Source organism: Centroberyx gerrardi, chromosome 23 (genome assembly GCF_048128805.1).
Source record: "Centroberyx gerrardi isolate f3 chromosome 23, fCenGer3.hap1.cur.20231027, whole genome shotgun sequence".
Lineage (NCBI taxonomy): Eukaryota > Metazoa > Chordata > Actinopteri > Beryciformes > Berycidae > Centroberyx > Centroberyx gerrardi.
In genome coordinates this window covers 20013014-20033233 of record NC_136019.1, presented here as the reverse complement: position 1 = coordinate 20033233, position 20220 = coordinate 20013014, and the positions used below count along the sequence as shown (strand labels likewise).

Below are 20220 nucleotides of genomic sequence, written 5' to 3'. Positions count from 1 at the left end.
GAGCCAACGTAGAGTAGATCAGAAGGTTCAGCTCAGAGCATTGACGAGAAAAGCCAAGACATTTGGCATAAATCACACATTTTATTCAATATTTCTTAAACATACATCAGTCTTCTCTCATCATGGCGACATTATACACCAGTGTACCATCGGGAATTTCAACGCGTCTTAGAAAGATAAATCTAAAGTGGCGGGGGAATATGATTTAACGAAACATAACAACAACATTTTTTTTTTTTTGGAAAGAATTAAGGTGACCTCATTGCCAAATACACCGTGCAAAAAAAAAACTTGACGTCTTGAATACAAACTTAACCGTTAAACATCATTGTCAGTGACGCAGTGCAACTTTATCATAGAAGTGAAACGTGGCCGCCTCCTTTTTCAGAGGCTAAGTAAATTTCCCATTAATTTTCTCCATAGACATTTTGGAAAATGAGTAACAGTGATGTCTCTCATTGGTGGAAACTCGCTAAAGCTTTGTGTGCAGTGTAGTATTTCACAAGGAACGCAGGAATAAAACTATTTCTTTACAACAAAGTTGAAATCAGATGGACAGATGTCATTTCACAATCTGATAGCTGATGGTAAGTCGACCTTACACCGTTAAAATGTTATGGCTACCAATCCAATTCCCTATGGGGAAAATGAATGGGAAATTTACTTCCTGAACCCAACGTTTCAGCTGAATTGGCATTCATTTCAGTGTTTATCTCATGATTCAACATTTCGTCTTCTACAGTGTAAAACATGGTGTCGTCGTCGTACATGGATGTAAGCCAGTCTAGTGTGACATAAGGGTTGTAAATGGTCGGTAAAGACTCAACCAAAGGTCTAATGGGATCTTGGGTCCATGGGCTAGAAGACCATTGCACTGGGTTAAGCTCCAGTTCGATCCACATGGAAAAACTGAAAGGAATAATAACGAGGAACTGGAGGGACGACCTACTGCATCAATATCACGATATAAAAAGTAAACAAAACAAAAAATAGAACAACCGATAAAATTCACATAATTACTTCCTTATGAAAATATGATTTGACTTTAAAAGCGTTCCAAGAGTCATAGAATGGCCTTGAAGTATTATATGTATACAATATATCTATAGTTTACATTCTATCGTAAGAGACTTTTCCCCTTTTCTGCGATGATGGAGGCAAACACAGACGTGAGAGCGAAAACATATGTGTTTACATATATGGTTTTCCGTTTCCCTTTTTACACATACACACGTAGTTAAAATGCCTATACTTAGTGCCGACTGCAAACAAGATTAGTAAAATTCGCCAACTCAGTTCAAATGGATACTCCCAAGATTAAGCGAGGATATAGCAATTTACGTCAATCACCAAAAATCTATACATCACCGAAACGAAAGCAAGCGTGTGTCTAGTATTTATAGACGGCAATTCTGAAAAGATAAAAGACATTTTAAAAAACAAAACAAAAAAACAAAACAGAAGATATGTGATATATTGGTCATTGTGCCAAAAAGGCAAAACATCACAATAGCTGATGAGTCCTCTTTGTAAGATTAAAACGAAAAACTGTCACTACATGACGACTGGAAGGTTTCACATACTGGTTCAGCAGCCCATTCAAAAATCGATTACCGTATTTCCTCTAATAGTGGCCGGTAGTCAATTAAAAGCCGGATCTCCGATAATGGCCGGGGCCGTGGTCGACACGAACAAATAAAGGCCGGCCCCAAATACAGGCCGGGGAAAAAACAACGGTGTTAAACTCCTGGTGCCTGTTATATAATGTAACTGTAGTTTGTAGTAACGTACAAGTGCCACAAGATGGCTCGGCCGGCGGAAGTCTCTGGAGCATGCCGTCATCAATTACTGTAATTATCGTAATGCATTGCGGTAACAAAAAAACGGCTACCCAACAGAAGCAGATCAGAAAACAAGGAGGCTTCGTACTAAAATATGAGCAAATATACTTATCAAACAGAGGGAATTAGAAATAAAGGCCTGTCTCTAATATAAGCCTGCTTCCAATAAAGGCCTGGTACCCTCTGCAGTTGAGGTAAATAAAGGCCTGGGCCAATATTAGAGGAAATACGGTAGTTCTCCTAGAGCCGGGTGGTACAGATAGAAAGGCTCTTTTGAAAACCATTTATACTTAAAACATATCTAAAAAAAGTCAAATAAAACATGCTGCAGATGTTAATATCCCATAATGAGGCTGTGAACAGAACACCACACATTCTCACTAGAAAATGATATCGTCAATGACGTTTTCTCTCTCCTTTTTTTGTTTTTTTTCTCCTCAACATTTACAATAATCTTCAGTCCAGCAGCGACGATATGTAAACAACACTCTGAGAGGGCGGACTTCTAGCGATGGACAAGGATTGGCTGAGGGACTTGATGGACACTTGGTAGGCGGGGGTTTGTGGTCAGCTGACTGCTGTAGGCTGGAGGGTATCTGCAGGGGTCAAAGGTTGTCCTCTCAACTGAAAAAGAGATAGAACAATCACATGTTGATTGATCATTAGAACATTCACAGAAAATATACATAGAATCATGTTTTCATATTCTAATATATTATCCTTTGTTATATACTGTACATATTGTATTGTATTGCATATTTTTTATTATTTTAATATTTTAGTTTGTATCATTTCTTTTTTCCTGTAGTATTGAGATTTTAAATGAAAAGTGCTTTATAAATGAAATACATTATGTTTTTTGTCTTTGTCTTTTTGTCTATCCTATTATTATTTGCTGTTGCAATGACCTGATTTCTCCTTGGGGATCAATAAAGTTTCATTTAATCTAATATAATACTATATCTTCTACTAGTAGGGCATAATGGCAAAAAGCTGGTAAAGATACTTATTTTTACATATTTTTTACTGTCCCTGAAGGGAAATTTGTGTCTTTGACATAAAAACAGTACATGAAAACAGCACAAACAGCAGCACAGGATACAAATTCCATACATACATCATCATGGGATAAAAAACACAACACATCATCCAATCATCCAATCAGTCCATATCAATAAAGGAAATAGTAGGAAAAGGGAAGATCCGGAGCTACCAGATCTTTAAAGCCACCGGGGGAAACCGAAGCAGGACTCCGAAGCTCCGCTGAAGAACGAAAGAAGCTTCGGAGAGGGAAACCAGGCGAGGCGGAGGAGAGAAAGGGAAAGCGAGGGGGAGGAGTCACCTTACTTGGCGGGCACGGTGGGTGAGCCGGAGCGGTGGAAATGGATGTTCTGCCACTTGCCGTCGCGGCGGTGCCAGATGCGGGTCTCCTCCGACTGCATGGTGCGCGGCATGCCGCTGCCATCGATGTACTGCGTGAGGCGGATGTAGGCGATGCAGGCCGCCTCGTCGCCGATCAGGTGCACGTGCGGGTTGAGCAGGATGGTGTGGATGGGCTGCTTCCCCTTGGACAGAGCTGCGGGAGGAAGGGGAAAGAGAATGGAGGAGGGTTAGGGAGCGGAAACAGTAGAATTGCACAGTACAAGAGCTATAAACTGTAGGAACCCCTTATTAAAGACCAGTATTGGGTATATTTATGATATTTACCAGTAGCAAGCAGTGTAACAAAATACTATTTCACTTTCAGTATTGGAAGTATTTGAAGTATTCCCTCTACTTGGATGAGAAATGGTACAAAAGTTGACTTTCTCTGGGTGGAAGTATTGCCTCTACTTAGATTTTTTCAAATAAAATTATGACAAGAACATCGGACATCATCGTCTGATTTTAGAAGATAAAAAAGGATGAAAACGCCAATTTTGTGAGTGTGACGGAAAAGTGATAACAGGAATTACTCCTTTTAGGGACTAATAAGTAAAGCAATATTATTACTTTTAAAATGAGTAACGATTAATGATTACATTATTCCTTTTTTGAGTATTGAGCTCAACCCTGTTAAAATCCTAATCCACACAAATTTATATATTCTACATAACTATTTGATGCTTTAGTCTAAGCAAAAAGAGATGTTGTAACTGGCATTTGACATTTAAAAACAGCATGCAAGTTATTTTTTTACCATTCTCAAAGTAGAAGCGGTGGAAGTCGGTGCCCTCCACCAGGTTGCCCAAGGCCTCAGGCTCAAAAGATGTGAGGCCGGGATCACAGATCTTCCTGAAACAACACACCACAAAGTACAGAACATTACAGGAAAGGTTAGTACATATGGTATTATACACACAACTCTGACAGATGGGTCTACTTTGCATGAGCAGTTACGCCCAGAAGAGTTAGGTACGAGTAAAGGAAGCAATTGAACTAACGTGTAAGCCTCAAAATCCCCGTTGTTGATGGCCTCGATCAGCTGCTCAGTGACTTTAATGATCTCCTGCTTACGAGCTGAGAGAGAGAGAGAGAGAGAGAGAGAGAGAAGGAGAGAGAGAGAGAGAGAGAGAGAGATAAGAAAATTAACAATATTAGATTTGGGTACACAGAAAGCGACAGCACCTGTGACAAGACGATCAAAACCACAGAGAAAGGTAAAGAGTGGACCAACGTGGAACAAGAGCTCAACACCGACCCAAAGTCACAACATCAGGAGACGGAGGGAGCGAGGTTCACAAGATACCGACAAACACACACATGAAATACACTCTCACACAAGAACGGAACTGAGGAATGACTGCTAGGGTTCCAGCTGGAACCGTGTCACAACATAAAAATTACCTTTCGTGCTAAGTAGGTGAGCTAGGAAACAATGAACGCAAAAGAATAAAGAGTTGTGTACTGACATTTCTTGTATGGAAATGGTAGCAGTGTGAAGATACTGTATGTTGGTGGACTTGATGCAATGATGAAAATGTTGTTCGCACACATACACCAATACTCTTTCATCTTCCTGGGTGATATTAATGCAAACACACAGCAATGTTGTCATTCCATCTCTTATTTTTTTACCTTCAATAGCTTGATCTCCACTGGAATTGCCAGCTAACTGGATGCTAACAAGGCCACTGCCTCTTCCCAGTGACGCCACAAACAAAAAGCAAACGGCTGACAGGCGAAACATGTTCACTGGCAAATTCCCCTTCCTCGCTTCAGAGTAAACTGCCATCTGCAGCTTCAGTCAGGCAGGCTTAAAGCTGAGCAGACGCTATACAGATACTGACAAGATAGAAAAAACACCATACCTTCCTCTGATTGGCTCATTGTTTTAGAAAGCCTGACACAGCTAAAACACTAAGGGCAGTTTTAGTCTAAAAGTGTCCTTTGCTATTTGCAAAGAAATGTCCACATTGGGTGCAAACCGCATGAACCTAGAAATGGTGACTAGGGTTAGACAGATATATCTGTTTGCAGATACATGGGGCCAATATTGGACATCTATGAAAAATGGGATCTGGTCCGTCAGTGTGGTTCACCTCTGATATGATGGATATGATGCAGTTTGATTGTATATTAATTGTAGAATTGATCAATACTACACTGGATGTCTATGGGAAGACCTTAACCTAAACTGATTCTAATACAAATTCTTGTATTAGAATCAGACTGGATTCCAAACATGTATGGATGAATATGTTTTATTATTATTAGTAGTAGCAGCTGTAGCAGTAGAAGTAGTAACAATAGTAGTAGTAGTAGTTGCAGTAGCAGTACCAATAGTAGTAGTAGTAATAGTAGCAAGTAGTAATAGTAGTGGTATTGGTGGTAGTAGAAGTAGGAGTAGTGGTAATGGAAGTAGCAGTAGCAGTAGTAGTAGTAGTAGTAGTATGATAGTATGATAGTATTGGTAGTAGCAGTAGCAGCAGTAGTAGTAGTAGTAGTATGATAGTATGATAGTATTGGTAGTAGCAGTAGCAGCAGTAGTAGTAGTAGTAGTAGTAGTAATGGTAGTATTGGTAGCAGTAGTAGTAGTAGTAGTAGTAGTAGTAGTTCAAGTTCTTTATTGTCAAATGTGCAGAAACGCAGAGTTATCTGTACAATGAAATGCTTAGGGCGAGGCTCAGGTCAAACAACGTAAACAACCAAAAGTACAGTACTAGAATAAGTAGTAGTAGTAGCAGTAGCAGTAGTAGTGGTAATAGCAGTAGTAATAGTAGTGGTAATGGTAGTAGTAGTACTAGTAGTAATAGTACTAGTAGTAGTACTAGTAGCAGCAGTAGCAGCAGCAGAAGCAGCAGCAGTAGTAGAAGTAGTAGTAGCAGTAGTAGCAGCAGCAGTAGTAGCAGTAGTAGCAGTTGCAGCAGCAGCAGCAACAGCAGTAGTAGCAGTAGTAATAGTAGTGGTAATGTAGTAGTAGTAGTAGCAGTAGTAGCAGTAGTAGTAGTAGTAGTAGTAGCAGTAGTAATAGTAGTGGTAATGTAGTAGTAGCAGCAGCAGTAGTAGCAGTAGTAGCAGTTGCAGCAGCAGTAGTAGCAGTAGTAGTAGTAGTAGTAGTAGCAGTAGTAATAGTAGTGGTAATGTAGTAGTAGCAGTAGTAGCAGCAGCAGTAGTAGCAGTAGTAGTAGCAGTAGTAATAGTAGTGGTAATGTAGTAGTAGTAGTAGCAGTAGTAGCAGCAGCAGTAGTAGTAGTAGCAGTAGTAGCAGCAGCAGTAGTAGTAGTAGTAGCAGCAGCAGTAGTAGCAGTACTACTACTAGTAGTAGTAGTAGCAGTAGTAGCAGTAGTAGTAGTAGTAGTAGCAGTAGTAGCAGTACTAGTAGTAGTAGTAGTAGTAGCAGTAGTAGTAGTAGTAGTAGCAGCAGCAGTAGTAGCAGTAGTAGTAGTAGTAGCAGTAGTAGTAGTAGTAGCAGTAGTAGTAGTAGCAGCAGCAGTAGTAGCAGTAGTAGTAGTAGTAGCAGTAGTAGTAGCAGCAGCAGTAGTAGCAGTAGTAGTAGTAGTAGTAGTTGTAGTAAACAAGATATAAGCCATCAGCAATTTAAATCCTAAAGTATCAGAATAAGCCTTCAGAGACCCATATCGGTCGACCCCTAATGTTGACACACCAAACACAGACCTTGCTCTCTCTGTCTATTTACCCTCTGAGCCTCAGCAAATCCTTTTTGCATAAGTGCTCCACTTTGCCTGTCTCTCTGAAAGCACTTCTGACAGAGAAAAAAAAACTATTTTGCCTGACAGTGGCTTAACAGTCCACGGTAGATCAATGTCACTTTTGAGGCAGTCGACATGATTTTTTGTGAGTTGAGCGGTAAATTGCTTGATGCTGTTTACCATTTTTCTCCTCTCAAGGAATATCAGTGCCACTCAGTATGAAAAGCTGGTGTCGCTCTTTCTCGTCCGCTGCCAGTGGAATATTGTATTGTGGTATTTGTAGAGTGGAAATAACCCCTATTGAGACAGACAGTGTGCGCCTTTGTCAACTGTACAATAGTCTCTCCCTCTGGGGTCTTTCATTAGAGCGTGGACAGGAAGATGGAGGATTGGCACGCATCCACTCTTATAGATACACACACACAGTCACACACACACACACACAGACACACATTGCACTGGAGATGGTGACAAATAAAAAGACACCAAGCAGAGAAACAGACCCTTGGCAGTGACAGGTCTGTCTGGCTGAATGAAACAAAGCGCAGAACCTGCTTCTGTCACTGCCTGAGGAGAGGAGGGTTCACATGAGGACGGACACACACACACACACACACACACACACACACACACACACACACACACACACACACACACACACACACACACACAGTACCAAAAGCTACTCATGTAGAAGACTTTCCTGGAATTGTACTTGACTAGGAGTAAAATTACTGGTGTGAAAATCTTTGTGTAAAAGTAAAAAATACCTGCTTAAAAATGGACATAATTGATGATATTTGAATTCGATATTTTCCGTGCAATTCAAAAAGGATTAGAGGACAGAGTTCAGACAAGATATTTTATATTAAAAAACTTTAGCTAATAAAGTGCATAAATTCTCAGCGTTTCCAGAACTGTAAATCTAAACAGGCCAAGGCCATGGGTTTGGATCTGATGACAACCACTGACTTTACCTTGTTTCCCTCAGTCATCATTTATTGATTGGCCAGTTTTTGTGTAACGCTTCAGTCTAGACATACTTAAGTAAAAGGAAAAGTGTCTGACAAAAGTGCTAAAAAAAAAAAGTACAAGGGCACAAAAATGCTACTCAAAGCTTTCGAAAGTAATTCGAATTTGTTAGTTCCCCCTTACACACACAGAGAGAACTGTCCAAATAAATCCAATCAGGAAAAATAAACTAAAATAAACTAAATAAAATGCCTATTACAACAAGCGAGTGTCAGTGTCTCAGCTTCACTAATGTCAGTAAAGAATCTGCAGACAATAAAACTGCCTCCCTACTGATGCAGTCCAGAGTCGACAAACGCTTTCCTTGGCCTCTACAAGGTTGAATTCCCCATCAACCGCCACACGAACACCCCATCGTTCCTGATCAGTTCATTCCCCTTATTAGAAGCAAGAGGCGTCATGACAGCTTCTGACCTGCGGGGGGCGCTAGAAGACAGCGGCCCCCTGCGCTGAGAGGTGTGGTTCAGCTGGACTTAGACAGACTAGTCCCACAGAGATCTCTTTTATTTTAATGCTACATGAACTTAAAACAGAGGTTTTTCCAGAACATTGCACGTTTCAGAAAGGGAATCTGATGAGCTGACAGACTTTTAAAGAACTTGGGGATTGATTAAGGCAGCCTTGTCTATGGTGTAGAGCTAAAATCATGTTTGAAAGCTGATCATGTTCCTTTGACACTGTAATGACAGACTATAATAAATGTAATCATAAATATGATGTAATAATACATACTTGATGTAATAGGTAATATATAGGTGTATATACTTGTACATAGGTGTAGAGTATAATTAAAATAGTATCAAACGTAAATCTATCATAAAAGTGCATTTATTACTAATTAATAGTAATGAGTGTATATAGTAATAAGTATGTAGCATATAATTATAAGGATCAAATGTAAAACTCTCATAAAGGTGCATTAACTAATTAATATGTCTATAGAAATAAGTATGATCATAAAAGTGCATTTCCACCAGCCACTGTAACCGAGGGAAGACCAATCTACTGCTACACTTGCGACTTTCTTTCGTGATATCAGAGGGAGCTTCTTCCCAAAGCACTGGGAACCGGGACTTACACTGGGAATCGCCGGGGCCCAGGCTGGGCGGGGGCACCCCGAGGTGGGGGCCGGGGCCCTGGGTGTGGGTGTGATGGGGGCCGCAGTGGCAAGTGGTGGGATGGGCGGAGAGAAAGACCAGAAAGGAAGAAGTGAAGATGAGGAGCGGGTAGGCAACGACCAGTGCCCGCTGGATGTACTGGCAGCACTCCTCGCCACTGGGCCAAACACTAGGAGAGTACCAGCAGCAGGAGGAGGAAGAAGAGGAGGAGGAGGATGATGAGGAGGAGCAGGAGGAAGGGCGGCAAGGGGCGGAGTGGTAAGACTCCGAGCGCTTAAGGTGGTAGATTTCGGGACGGGGGGAGGAAGCGCGTGCTGGGATGGGGAAGTGACGGGGTATGGGTGAAATAAAATGAATGGACGGATGGAAGGATGATTGGATGGAAGGATGGGAGTGTGGATGGGTATATTGAAGGTGACAGAAGTGATAGAAAAATGAAATGGAGAAAAGAAAAAAATAAACAAATAAATGACAAACATGCAGAAAATGACAATTTGTTCCAAGCCCTCAACTGTTCCGACGGCTGAGAACAAATCAGTTTGGACAGATCATGTGAAAATTTTCAAAAGGTGGACAGATGAATAATATGAGGAGTAATAACATGCAAGGTGATCCTTTCCTGAGGCAAGAGGTGATGATGTGAAAGAGCATGGGCCTCACAGATAAGCAAAATATTAAATGGTTAGTCCATTACCTTATTAAATATTTTGGAAAAATCTCAACTTCAAAAAAGGTGCAACATGTAGCATTTTCAAAATGTTCTCCTATAAACTTGGTTGCTTCTTGTCACAGAGAGGTTGTTGATTATGTGTGATTGCAAAAAGTATGTGAACCTCCTGCTAATTTTTTGCTTATTTAGCCCATTTTGAATAAAAAAGGATTGTTACTTGAGTCAAAATCAATAAATCTACTTGTAAGCAGATTTTACGCTAAATCCGTCCTGGTGGCACACAATGTAAAATAATACTAATAATAAAGTCCCTGACATTCTTAATTTAGCTGTAAGAAATGTTGTGATGTCCAACAGTTTACAGATTATGTTTACAGATCACGTAACATAATGGGAGTATAATGACATTAGGATGGGGCCCAGAATTGAACCCTGAGGGACTCCACATGTAATGGGTGCTGATGAAGAAGAGTTCCCTATAGTAAGTGTGAATGTTCTATGTGATTGGTATGAACTGAACCAATTTAGAGTTGTTCCTGTGATAACCAACATATGTAGTATAGAGGCTAGTAGAGGCTGACAATCTTCTAAGCAATGGTCTTAATTGTTAACGGTAATTATTCTAATGTCTCAACATTGTGGTAATGATTTATTGATGTTAAAATGCTACACGTAGCACCTTTAGCATAGCTCCCCCATCACATACCAGACAAATTTCCTCCTCTCAAAGTTGCACACCAGTCCTTTTATCTTTCAACCATGTCACCGAAGAAAACAAATGACTGGCTACTTTACTCGATCCATTAAATGCGGAGGAAAGAATACACAGCCCGTTTATGTAACTCCAGCACGTAGCCACCAATCATCCATCATACACGTACACTAGGTGCAAATGAGTCACATTCAAAGTGAAGGAAACGCCATTTCCCCTTGCCACAATGCCTGCACTTCCACCTTTCCACCTCCTGCCACAGACAGCTTCTTAACAAAAGAGGGCCATTGTTGAAATCACAAGAGATGGCATAATTGAAATCCTGCTCCCATCTCTCAGGAATTTCTCCTCTTTGAAGGGTGAGTAAAAAAATGATTAATTCTGCTGATTGGGGTCGCATCGCAATGAAAAGGGAATACGGTATGAGGTAGAAGAAGAATGACAGAGGAAAGAAATGATGGGGGAAACTATCTTTTTTGAAAAGAAATTGAACACATGCTACTGAACACTATCATCAGTGGAGCAGTGTGCTGTGAAGCAATTTTAAGGCTTTGTTGAATAAGGGCACTGGAGCATTGAGGAATGATGACCCCACCAGCCATGAATAACAATGGAAGCCATTATAAAAGGGCAGTGGCATGCCCCTTCCACTGGTTTAATGGGCATGGGTACGCAAGTACAGAAGCACATATGCTGGCACACATACACACACACACACACACTCACACTGCAGAGAGAGACACATGGAAGTGAGGGGCTTCCGTTTAGTCAAAAATCTGAAAATGCAAAAAATGAGAAATGTTCTTTCACAAAATGTTAAAATGTGTCAGAAAAATGTCATTTCTGTCTGACAGATTCTCTGTTCTACCAAAGGTCACATAGTGAGTAATCAGAAAACAACACACACAGAGACACACAAATACACACACACACATACATACAAACCAATTCAGCTCACTGGGCCATTAGAACAATCATCAAAAATGTTCACTTCATTGAACACAAGCACAATCCTCCTGCTCTCTCTTTGTAGCTTCATCCTGCTTCCATTGTATTCATTCATTCATTGTATATATTGTATTCAGAAGCTGACCAGTCCAGTATAGTGGGTAGATAACACAACACATGTTCAGATGTAACACTATACCACTATCCATGTGCCTATGTACTGGATATAAACAAACTGGCAGATGGACGGCAGGAATTGGCCTTGGAAACCAAGGGTGTGATCACACCTACAGTTCATTTTCTCTGGTCTGAACCATAGTGGAAAAGTTGACTATGTTGCATTTTTTGTATTTGGATCATTTAGGTTCACACTGCCTAATTACAAGAGAACCAGGGCTTGTAAACAAAAGTCACAAAACTCACAAGTAGCTTGTTTACTGAACAGAGTTAGGGTTAGTCAGGTTAGAGATTTCGGTGGTGGTGGAGCCAAAACAAATCTGATTCTAATTCTTGTACCTTTAGCTTGGCATGATGGACTTGTCTGTGCTCTTCTTTGGTGTTCATACCAGTTAAGAACACATGAAGAAATAGCTGAATATGAGCATCAGTACAGACTTCATTTTGTTATGCTAGGCTATTAGATGTCAACATCTGTCTCCCTCTACCCATAATCTCTTGTGTTTTGGGGTTATTTGCTGTAGTTGGTTCAGATTACAGCATTATTTGGTGCTACCTGAGTTCGAATGGCATTGTTCTCACCTGATCAAACAAACCAAACTAAAGTAAACACTCCAGAGTTCAAATAAACCACTTCAAACATCTTTGGTGTGAACACACCCTAAAGTCCGAAGTGACAACTTCTCCTTCCAAAACAATTTTTAACAAAATCAAATGAAATCCAGACTGTTTTTTTGGGCAGTGGCAGGATAAAATGATGAATTACATCTCAGTTTCTGTAAGAGGAAGTCAATACAGGATAGATGGATACATTCAAAAGTGATAGCCTGAGCACATGGTACTAGGATAGCTGCATGAAAAACATGAAAAATGAAATAGATGAAGTTGAAATTGATGGACTTCAATCAATAATATAACAGACAACACATTCATGCAACAGACATCAGGAGTATTGCAGGGTGCTGCACAGGAGTCGTCCCTCTGAAAGATTTGGTTACCCATAATAAACCTAATGATGACATAAGCTAGTGCACCCAAAAAGGGAGAAGAAAGTTAACCTTAAACTGTGGTCTAAAGACTTCAAAAAGGCAGCACTTATTATAAGTTGAGTGTTAATGAGGTGCGTGGGAGCCATCCTGCCCACGGAGGGACAGTTTGTATTCATTAGTTTGAAACTCCCTACCTTTCACGTCCTCGTCCTCGATGGTGGTGTTGGCGCTCTCGCTGGACTCCTGCGAAATGACAAACAAAGCGGCAGTAAGCATCTCCGGCCCGGAAAACCCACATGACAAAACCCCCAAAAGGCTGATGACAAGCAATTGAAAATTCCACCGAGGTTGGAGATCCGGACGCTCGTCTTTCATTCAAACAGCGGGTGATTTTTATCGGCTTCTACTTCAGCATCTGTTAACCTGTTGAAATGGGATTTGACCCTGCGACACCATTTCATTGTTAAATCATTATCAGGCAGATGGTGGGAATAGACCGGGTTGAGGAAGTCTTTGCACCGTGATAATAGAATAATAATGGACTTTTTGTTGTGTTTTCATTTCGGTCATACCTCAGTGGCATCTTTCATCAGCGTGTAAACACACCTCAGACATTAACACATAGTTATTTATCTGTCTAGTCCATGTCCCTGTGTTGTCATTAATCTGTGAACTGTTAATGCAACATGACACATTCCTTGTCCTCTTGTCCTGTCATTGCCTGTGGATTAATATCATGATGAAGTCCTGCACACTCTGTTCACGTTACTACACAACCACACACTCCGTTAGGCACAAGAACACATAGGCTACACTATGGGCTACAACACTGTCATGTCACTGCACAAAGCGAAAGAGACAAGCATGCAGATGTGGCCCCACTCTTGCCATCTATGGATTATGTGCAATAATGGAAATCCGTACATCTTCACAGGCAAATTGCCTAGAAACAGTACATGGGCATAAGGATATAAACTCTGTTGAGGATTTGGCTTGGAACAGATTTGGTGTCCACGTTACAGCGTGATATTTATTTTGTTCCAACAGCATGCATCATAATCCCTGGGCCACGCAACTCTAAAACTGATGTTTCTGCGATGTTAGAGCATGCCTCTCAAAAGATTAAGCAATGACATGCAAGATAACACAAAAACATCACTATCTCTCCCAAAGGAACCATCTCAAGACCTAACATGTAATGACAACTAGATGATCTAATAGTTACAAAATGCTCTGATCATGAATTCTAAGCATAGATGACATTCGTATAAAACAAAAAAAATCTACATCTGCCTGTATGTTCACAGACAAGGAATCACATGCGACAGTTTACAGCAGCATGCAATACTTGTTTTAATTCAACAGAATCCGTAGTTCCTTGTTTTCTCACATAACACGTTAAAAAGTAGAATGTCAACAATATCCAATGGCACAAACACATCATACTCAAAAACAAAATAAAAAGGCAAATTACTCTACACAGCGCACACAACAACCAGCAAACAAAGGCTCCAGACTAGCATCTCATCTGCTGAATACCTTGTTTCCATCAGCTGGGTTGTGGATAACAGTGGTTTGAGGCTCCTGATTTGAGAGGAGGAACAGAGTGGTGGGCGTAGAACGAAAGCGAAGTAGAGAGGGGGTTAAACAGAAAACTGTGACAGTGAGTGTTTTTGAGGAGAAAAAAAGGAGAACAATTACACGGAGGTGAGGGAAGAAGGAGAAGAAGACTGAACTACACCTGGTGGCTATGTAGGCTATGAAGAATAGAATTGCTATACTGCAGCACTATTAGAAAGATGCAATGTTATGGCAACTGGCAACTTTTTTTCACGAACACTGAACATCATGTACAGTACGTCAAGTTTTTTTTTTTTTTTCCAAGGATGATGATCAAGTCCTGACACTGCACACAATGACAATAACTGACATCAAAACCAGACAGTTCAGGCATACACAGCTTGTCATGACAGCATGGTAGATGATCTATTGAAAGACCACATATGGGCCTTCCCTGGGAAACAGCCATAGAATGGAATTTCTATGGCTAAAGCACCCAGGAAAGGTTAAAATGAGATACATGTGAGGCGAGCATTTGACCCCTTGCACACAACTTCACACCACCAAACACACACCTTTATCACTCCAGAAAGATTAAAAATAAACACAAAATTCTGAAATCTCCATATGACAGAAATGAAACAAGTAACATTCTCAGGATGTATTTCCCAGTCACATAAGGGCAGTACATGCTGTCGCAAAACTGTTGTGTACTGCTGTACACTGGTGCTGTGTTCACAGTGCAGCCGCCGCAAGGCGAGGCGCCACAGCTGAACCGTGTGACACGATGTAACTCCGCAGTTGGTCTTTGACCGGAGCCCCTGAAGGTCATGGGTGGGCTACCTGAGGGTGAGCATTCTGTCTCAGTGATGATTATGTGGACCGACAGGGTGGGATGTCACCACTAGCCCATCTCAGGATAATGCTAATGTGACCGTGGCTGTAGTTGGCTTAGTTTTTGCTGTACTGCATATATGGGAGTGTATGAAGGCTGTATGTGTGCATGGATATGAGCCAATCAGCCTACATCCATATGTCTGGACCCCACAACAAACTTGTCTTAGGGCAATCCTCCATTGAATGACAACAGAGGTTGGAAATCTGCGGCAACAATGTATTCCCTACCGCTGACATGCAATGGCACCACAGTTGCCATTACTGTCATCATCAACAACAAAGGAAAATGCAGCCCATGTACAGCAATGTGGAAATGCAATAATGCGGTCCGGAGGTGCGCGTGTCGACAGCTGATGTTACGCAACAACTGCAAGCGTTCATGTGACGGAAAAAAACATTCTTTAGCTCGATGAATAAAGAAAAAGTCACCATAAACAAGAAAGTGAGAAAAGCATGGAGTTAAAAAAACAAACCCACACAGAGCTGCCCGATCGTGACAGATGCCACTGAAAAAGTATGGACAGATGGATAGTTAAACAGAGAGACAGGCAGGCAGGCATGCACACAGACAGGCAGGCATTAAGGCAGGCAGACAGTGTACCAGAGAAGGAGTGGGGACAGGCTCTTTGGGGCTGGTGACCACATTGGCCTTGTTGTTGATCTGGAGGGACAGAGTGAACAGACAGGAAGACAGACAGGACAGAATTGACAAGGCTTAGTGTCCAAGAAGTTGGTCTTCATGCAGCCTCTGCGGAGGGAAAAAGTGGATCATACGGCTCAGAGTCTTCAGGAGCAAAAAAGCTGCGGAGAAAGATTAGTGTCAACTTGTCAATCCATCACTGTCCTTCACAGCACACATCCAACATGTGGCAGGTTCAGCAAATGAACCTCTTTTACTCAAGCTTGTTACCCCGAGAGTATGTAGAAAATTCCGTTTCAGAGTTGATGTAAGCACACATAGTGGGTACATAGTGAAATTTATCCGCAAAATTGTGCAGACCAGTATTCAGACTCCAGCCTAGTCTGTGTACCAAAGCTCTTGTTAGGCGCCTCTGGAGCAGCTACATGTGTGGGATGGAGTTTCCCCAAAAAGAGGCGATCCCTAACATCTCCGGGATTCTGACATACAACACGTTCTTTTCTCCTTTCTCCTCCTTGCATTCAATACTCACTATAAAGACAACAGCTTCATTTTCTTCATTTTCAATTTCTCAAAATTAAAAGGCAAGTCCTTCATTGGCCCACTGAGAGTGCCAATCCACAGGAACTTAGTAATGTCAGATACCTGGGAACTCAGTGGGCAGATGGAGAGAAGGGTAATTTAAATATTCTCCCCCGCAATTCAGCTATGTGCCCGCATGGAACGAGTCAAAACATGAGGATCTTATCTCACATCGTTTTTGTCTTGGCTGAAGGACGTAAGCCCATGACTTTGCGCTAACTCTGAATCTGAGCCAAAGGGAAGAGTTCATAACCAGCCAGCTTGAACCAATCTTCTTGGCAATGGTTTTGCGAGGTTGTATTTTGATGCGATTAGCTAGTAGATGTGATAGCTAGTGTGTTTGGTTTTTAGGCTCAAAGACACACAAATGGGCACCATTTAAACTGTTTAGAAGGGCTAAAATGATTCAGAGTTAACTAGCATGCCTTCTCCATCTCTAGAACTAAGTGAGGAGAGACAAACAGTCTGTGGAGAAACAATTGACCCAATTACTCATCAAATTAGAAGGATGCTAAATTTGGTCAGAAGCCAATCGATCCTTCCACTCTTCCGCTCTTTGCATGAATGCTGCTTATTGTCTGTACCACACTAAAACCAGGAAGAGTATAACACAAGCTATGTTCTCGGGGTGTTCTTGGAAGACTTAGTGCATCGACAGCAAGACCCTACACCGTCCACATTCCTGACAGTTGATGCATCGCACAAGGACAAATGCACAACCACTGCTCAACGATTCCTTTCCAGTACCATGCACCTGCCCCTTTAACCCTCATTCCACTATTATACTTTTGCAGCCATTGATAAAGGGATGCCAATAACACTTGTTCATATTCATTAAGTAGTGCTTTACAAATATCAGCAGCATTAAAGTGTCTTCCAAATTCCAAAAGTGTTCAAATCAAAATGGTAGACTGTTGCAGGTCAGATGTGATAACGCTGCTATGGCTCTAAAGCTGTGGTACTATTCTACCTTGGAGTCTAAGATGCTAGAGTGGGGTCTCAGTGGGAGACTAAGAAAAAAGCAGATGTCACTGATGTGATCCGTTTGGCACTATATGGATAGAGGTTTCAATCCCATAAAACAAAACTACAGCTTGCAACTGCTCTAATACTCTTGGCTTAGGCTGGGGACACACTACATGACCTTTAGGCTGACATCGCAACTGATTTTCAAGTTCAGACCTAGTCATCGCTTGGTTCGGTCGTACAGATCATCTTACAGTGCATGGGGGTTGAGAACTTCAATCTCTTGCCTCCTGATACAGTTGGGAACATTGCTATTATTTCAAATGTTTGGGTTAGGGTTACAGTTACAAATCTAGACATGTCTTCCTCCTGTAGTGTGTGCTGTTCAATGAATCAATTCTGAACACACACCAGCAATAGCCGATGAGAGTTGAGCACCAGAGGGGGGTAAAAATATAGGAAGTGAGGAAAATGCTCCAGGAGAGCTGATGTTTTTATGAGATATTTTCACTTCTCTATTCAGTCTTGTAGTGTGTCCCCAGCCTTAAGCAACATTATGGGGGGATTATACGCTAGGGTTTTCTACTGCTAACTACCCACTGAAGTTGCCAGGTTGGGTGGAACAGCAGCAGCAAGCCCAGGCCTACCCTTACAGGTTCAGTACCATCCGTCTTCCTTTTCTGCGTTGAGCAGCCACAACACAACAAGAGATAAAATGACAACCCATGTCTAATAGCCTAACCCAAACACATACACACGCAGATGCCCATACACACATTCGCACACGTTTCCCTTCCATCCTGTTATTGGAAAAGATCGACAGAAGCTAATTCATGAAGCACTGCAATTTAGAAGGAAAAGTGAAATAATTCTGTATTATATAGGTTTGTTCAAGGGTGTCATACCAGGCATAAGGATACCTAGGCAGAAAATGCTTGTTGCTTCTTGCTTTGTGTGGAAGAGGGGAGTTAGGCCCAGGGAGTGTGTGTGTGTTATTGTGCTTTATATGAATATGATGGAAATCCACAAAAGTTGGAACATTTTGCTGGTCCTTAAGTCTACAAGGGGCTACATTAGGGTTAGGGCTTGTAGTTAGCATGAGCAGCAATAGTCACCATGGCTGAACAGACAAAGAAAAGAGCACCACCTACACAAACTCAAACTTCATCGACAGAAAATCCAAAGAAAAAGAAACAAATAAATATCTCAGAGGAAGACAAGCATGCTAAAAAGAGACAGAGAGACGCAGTTGTGGCACTTTTTCTTTTGGACTGTTAGGTTTCTTTATAGTTTTTAGCTACATTTTATGTTTAATGTCTTTAATATTATTACTATTATTAAGCGAGGGTCAACATTGACTGGTGACACTGTTACAAAGTGATCGCTGGGAAATGCAGTGCAAAACACCACAGCAATGAGCGCTTATCACCAAATGTGTCGCCAAAAACAAGAATCTCATGGATTATCACTTTAACGTTACTTACATGTTACAGGTGTAGAGGTGAGGGTTAAGGTCAGGGTTATGGATTAGGAAAATGAATGTAATCAATGGAAAGTCCTCACAAGTATAGTAATACAAACATATGTGTGTGTTGAGGAGGGGAGTGGATAAAAAGGAAAAAAAATCAAGAGTTGTGAGGGTTAGGGTCGGAGGAAGGAAGATGGAGTCGGGGCTTATCAACATCCTAAACAAGGGTGAAATTGAATGACAGATTTAGAAACACAGGGTAGCAGTAGGAGGCATGCGCGCACACACACACACACACACACACACACACACACACACACACACACACACACAGACACACAGATGTAGATGGATGACTGATTTTCAGCTTATGACAGCTGAGTGGAGAATGGCAGGGAGATGAGGCCTGTCACCCAGCCTTGAATCATCATTTAATCATCTGCTATTAGTTTCCAACGGTTTCCTCAGATGCAACAGATGCTCCCCATTCTCTGACACAGAATGACAATACAGAAGGGGAGTATTATTGGGAAATATCTGTCACACCCACTTAGGAAAGGACAGATTTCACTTTGGGAACTCTTTTAAGCACCGTCTTTTACCCAAGCAATGTTGTTTGAGTTCATTGATGATGTTACAGCAGCAAACAACTCTTGTAACTGCGAGCCCAAACCTATTGAGGTGCAGAGTGACATAATACATAGAAGAAAACTACGGGAAAGCATTGCTTTCTCTACAAGGAAATGAAACAGAGAAGTGGGAGCAGTGAGAGAGAAGCTGAACTTACTTTGACACCATCCGGCTTTTTGTTCAGCAGGCTCTTGGCTGCTGTAGAAAGAAAGACAACAATGCAGTGCAATCAGTGACAAAGTGGAATTTACACACATGCTACTCAACGCTGGCCAATTACTAGCAAACTCTGAGAGCGTGTCCTGCTAGAATTGGAAGCAGAAGAGAAAAAAGCAAATGAAGTCGAGAGATGAAATAAAACTTAGTGAATCATTAGTCTGGAACATGCAATTAGATACACCTGACAGGCCGACGGGAGACATTGGCGGCATTGAGCAGTCAGAGCGGCGGGACTATGTTGGGCTCCAGGGAACTGAGGTCTTTAGCTTTCTTTCCTGTTTCCGCCCACTTTCATTCAGGATGCTTCTCAAACACACACCCAGACACACACTATGTACAGACCTTCAGTGACTTAGGTTCTGTATGTAAGAGGAAGCAAGCTAAGATCATATTAACGGTAATTGTGTTGTTTCCTCCAATTTGGCGGCCAACAGATTACCACCTACGCATCAATTAACATGCAAACAGACAGTAGTTTGAGGCGTGGAGCAGATGATTGGCTGGGCGGGGAGGGCGGCACGGGGTTGCGCATACGCTGTATGGCGGTGGACCTTTGATTGGCTGGAGTGATCCATCTAATCATAGGAAATGTGTGGGTTTAGTAACTAATAGAGGTTTTGCAGTTACGTCAATATTCTC

The 20220-nt window shown here is 41.5% G+C and overlaps 1 protein-coding gene across 9 annotated transcripts in view; it reads right to left on the bottom strand.

Moving 5' to 3' along the window:
- Positions 1 to 61: 61 nt before the first annotated feature.
- The window catches only part of camk2d1 (calcium/calmodulin-dependent protein kinase (CaM kinase) II delta 1), a 93299-nt gene continuing 73140 nt past the window's right edge, over positions 62 to 20220 (bottom strand). For 2 of the 9 annotated variants that reach the window (XM_071926591.2, XM_078291815.1), the window contains exons 13-19: positions 19520 to 19560; positions 15678 to 15737; positions 12814 to 12862; positions 4265 to 4340; positions 4021 to 4115; positions 3184 to 3417; positions 62 to 2465 (exon numbers count right to left, since the gene is read on the bottom strand). In XM_071926591.2, the coding sequence (XP_071782692.1) occupies positions 3185 to 3417; positions 4021 to 4115; positions 4265 to 4340; positions 12814 to 12862; positions 15678 to 15737; positions 19520 to 19560 (554 nt within the window). In that variant the 3' untranslated portion in view covers positions 62 to 2465; position 3184. The remainder of the gene's footprint in view (positions 2466 to 3183; positions 3418 to 4020; positions 4116 to 4264; positions 4341 to 12813; positions 12863 to 15677; positions 15738 to 19519; positions 19561 to 20220) is intronic. The other 7 variants (XM_078291817.1, XM_078291816.1, XM_071926629.2 and 4 more) reach the window with 4 other exon arrangements.